At 39.2% G+C, this 3,486-nt stretch overlaps 1 protein-coding gene across 3 annotated transcripts in view; it reads left to right on the top strand.

Annotated features, from left to right (window-relative positions):
• The window catches only part of TTC26 (tetratricopeptide repeat domain 26), a 61,185-nt gene that overhangs the window by 12,632 nt on the left and 45,067 nt on the right, over positions 1 to 3,486 (top strand). For all 3 annotated transcript variants that reach the window (XM_003791581.3, XM_012806243.2, XM_003791582.3), the window contains 2 exons: positions 1,999 to 2,144; positions 3,121 to 3,292. In XM_003791581.3, the coding sequence (XP_003791629.3) occupies positions 1,999 to 2,144; positions 3,121 to 3,292 (318 nt within the window). The remainder of the gene's footprint in view (positions 1 to 1,998; positions 2,145 to 3,120; positions 3,293 to 3,486) is intronic.

Genomic DNA, 3,486 nt, shown 5'->3' with positions numbered 1-3,486 from the left:
ATCACAGCTCCCAGCAACCTCCAACTCCTGGACTCAAGCGAGTCTCCTGCCTCCGCCTCCCAAGTAGCTGAGACCACAGGTGCCTGCCACAACACCTGGCTATTTTTTGGTTGCAGCTGTCATTGTTGTTTGGCGGGCCTGGGCTGGATTTGAACCCGCTACCTTAGGTGTATGTGGCTGGTGCCTTAGCCACTTGAGCCACAGGCGCCGAGCCTCTTTGTCATATTTGTACAGCTACACAGCTCTCTTTTGGTTACTGCTTGCCTATGATGTCTCTTTATCATTCTTTTGCTTTCTACTTTTTTGTGTTCATGTGTATGTATATGCACACACACTTTTTTTTGAGATAGGATCTGGCTCTGTCATTCAGGCTGGAGTGTAGTAGCATGATCATAAGTTACTGTAATCTCGAATTCCTCTCAAAAAAAAATTCACCCACTTATTCTTCTGATATTTTTACAGATTTTTTTATTTGATTTGTTTTTGAGACAGAGTCTCACTATGTCACCCTTGGTAGGGTACCGTAGTGTCACAGTTCACAGCAACCTCAAACTCTTGGGCTCAAGCGATTCTCTTCCCTCAGCTTCCCAAGCAGCTGGGACTACAGGTGCCCACTAAAATGCCTGGCTATTTTTTGGTTGCAGTTGTTTAGCAGGCCCAGGCTAGGCTTGAACCACCTGCCAGGCTCAGTGTATGTAGCTGGCGCCCTACTCACTGAGCTATGGGTACCAAGCCATTTTTACAGTTTTAGGTATTATGTTCCAGTCTTTAATTGATTTTGGGTTGGTTTTTATATGGTGAGAGATATAGGTCATGTTTCATTTTTCTGTATATAGCAATCCAGTTTTCCAGCACCATTTACTGAAAAGAGTGTCCTTTCTCCAGTGTATGTTATTGTTTCTTGGTCAAAAGTCAGTTTGCTGTAAGAATGTGACTTTATTTCTGGGTTCTGTCTTTTTAAATTTTTTTTTTTGAGACAAAGCCTCAAGCTGTCGTCCTGTTGTGAGTGCCGTGGCATCATAGCTCACAGTAACCTCAGACTCTTGGGCTTAAGTGATTCTCTTGTCTCAGCCTCCCAAGTAGCTGGGACTAGAGGCACCTGCCACAACACCCAGCTATTTTTAGTTGTAGTTGTCATTGTTGTTTGGCAGGCGTGAGCCGGATTCGAACCCACCAACTCTGGTATATGTGGCTGGTGCCCTAGCTGCTGAGCTACAGGCACTGAACCTATTTCTGGGTTCTTTCTTCTGTTCCATTGATGAATGTATCTATCCTTATAGTATAAGTTGAAGCCAGGTTTTGTGATGCCCCCAGCTTTGTTCCAAAAGTTTGAGGTTGCTGTGAGCTATGATGCCATGGCACTCTACCCAGGGTGACATAGTGAGACTCTGTCTCAAAATAAATAAATAAAAAAAATATATATATATATGTTCTACCCCATGTATAAGTAAAAGGCAGCTATTATTTCCAGCTACCATTTAAAAAAAATCATAGGAGATTGGAATGGAATATCCTGACAACCTAAAACAACAATGTATAGTAATTGAAAAGAAGATAAAATAATCTAGAGCAGAAAAATTAAAATTGGATTTACTAAACAGCAATGAGAAGTATATATTAATTGCTTGTTGTCCACCAAGGAGAAAGTGATACCGAAAAAAACAGATAAAAATTGTTAAAGAATAATAGTAAAGAGATGTAGAAAAAAATGGAAAGGAAGAAACTATAATGAAAGAGAAAAGAGAAAGATAAGGGGGGATGTTAAGTAATTAATATTAATTGTAATTTAAAGGCTTTCCATTATCAGGCTGTGCCTCTAGGAACTGTATGCATCTTTCATTGTAGGGGGAGAAGGAACCTGAGGTAAATCTGGAGAAGATAGAGACAATGGCTGAAGAAGAAGCAGGAGTTAAAATATCTATCACATAATAGCCATTGATTTCTTGAACTATACACTAATGTGAATCTGTGTTTGTCTTTTCTTCTCTAACATTTCAGTTTAATGATGAGAAAAAATTGATGAACTTTCATCAGAATCTTCAGGATATCACAGAAGATCAACTCAGTTTGGCCTCAATTCACTATATGCGATCTCACTACCAAGAAGCTATTGATATATATAAGCGAATACTATTAGATAACAGGTCTGTATTCTTTTACACCTACTTGAATCTCTTTCATTTTGTGAGTTTCTTCTGTAACTAGTTTGGCTGAGGACCTAGTGTCCTTTGGATCTAGTACCGGCATTTGCTCGCATTTGTTTATTTGATAATCTGGTGAGATTAAGAGATCCTTACATATTGTCTGTATCAGGCTTTCTCTACATTTTTTGCATTATCACCCTTCTAAGGAGACTTGTTAAACATTTTCACTCCTAATTGCTCTCCCATGAGATTTTAATATACAGATGTATATGTTGATATATGCAGATATATTAATATATGGTGTATTTGTTTATGTACTATGTCCTGTATGTGTGTACTTATAAAATGGCTGATTTTTTTCATCCCTGCAGATGAAACAATTTTTGCCCCCTTGCAGGTGATACAGGCCCTTTTGAAAATGCATGGTCTAGATGTGTTGTAATTACATTATAGGTAACTTACCCACAAAATTAGAAACAAACCATTCCGAAGAATCAAAGTTCCAATTTTATCTGAAGCATCAACGTTCTAACTTTATCACTGAACATTGACCTCCCTCTCCCACCACAGAAATGTTTCATCCCACTTCCTTCTCACCTCTCTTGCATTACCTTCCCAGTCTCCTGCCTGTTCCCAGTTCCAGCAACAAACCTGCTTGCCTTTCTGACCATCTTCCGTGTGATGTGTGCTGGTTTGTGTTTATGTTCACTTACAGCATATGCTGGTTTTTTGGTATCAACTACATGACCTTTTCCCTTTCTTCCCTTCTTGTCATCTTTTACTATACTTATATCAAACCACCTCCACCAAATATTATAATGAAAAAAGATCACACTTATTATATCTTGCTTTCTTTTTTCACAAGGCAAATTCATAATCTGTCCTCTTTGCCTTTTTGTCCATTTGAGCTTTGTAGTTGCCAACATTCCTGTGAAGTAGACTTAAATTGTTAACCCCTAATTCTTTCATCTAATAGGGAATACCTTGCCCTCAACGTTTATGTGGCACTCTGCTACTACAAGTTGGATTACTATGATGTGTCTCAAGAAGTTTTGGCTGTTTACCTTCAGCAGATTCCTGATAGCACCATCGCTCTCAATCTTAAGGCCTGTAATCATTTTCGCCTTTACAATGGCAAAGCAGCCGAGGTAGTGATGTGCTTTTAAATTACGTAACTGCAGTTTGAATTACTTTATACTCTCCAAGTTATTCATGAAAATCTATTATCTGGCTCGGCACCTGTGGCTCAAGTGGCTAAGGCGCCAGCCACATAAACCTAAGGTGGTGGGTTCGAATCCACCTGGGCCCACCAAAACAACAATGATGGCTGCAACCAAAAAAT

This window comes from Otolemur garnettii, unplaced genomic scaffold, assembly GCF_000181295.1.
Source record: "Otolemur garnettii isolate 467f Iridium unplaced genomic scaffold, OtoGar3 scaffold00049, whole genome shotgun sequence".
NCBI lineage: Eukaryota > Metazoa > Chordata > Mammalia > Primates > Galagidae > Otolemur > Otolemur garnettii.
Note: the sequence above shows the minus strand (reverse complement) of the source record. Positions and strands in the feature narration are given on the sequence as shown.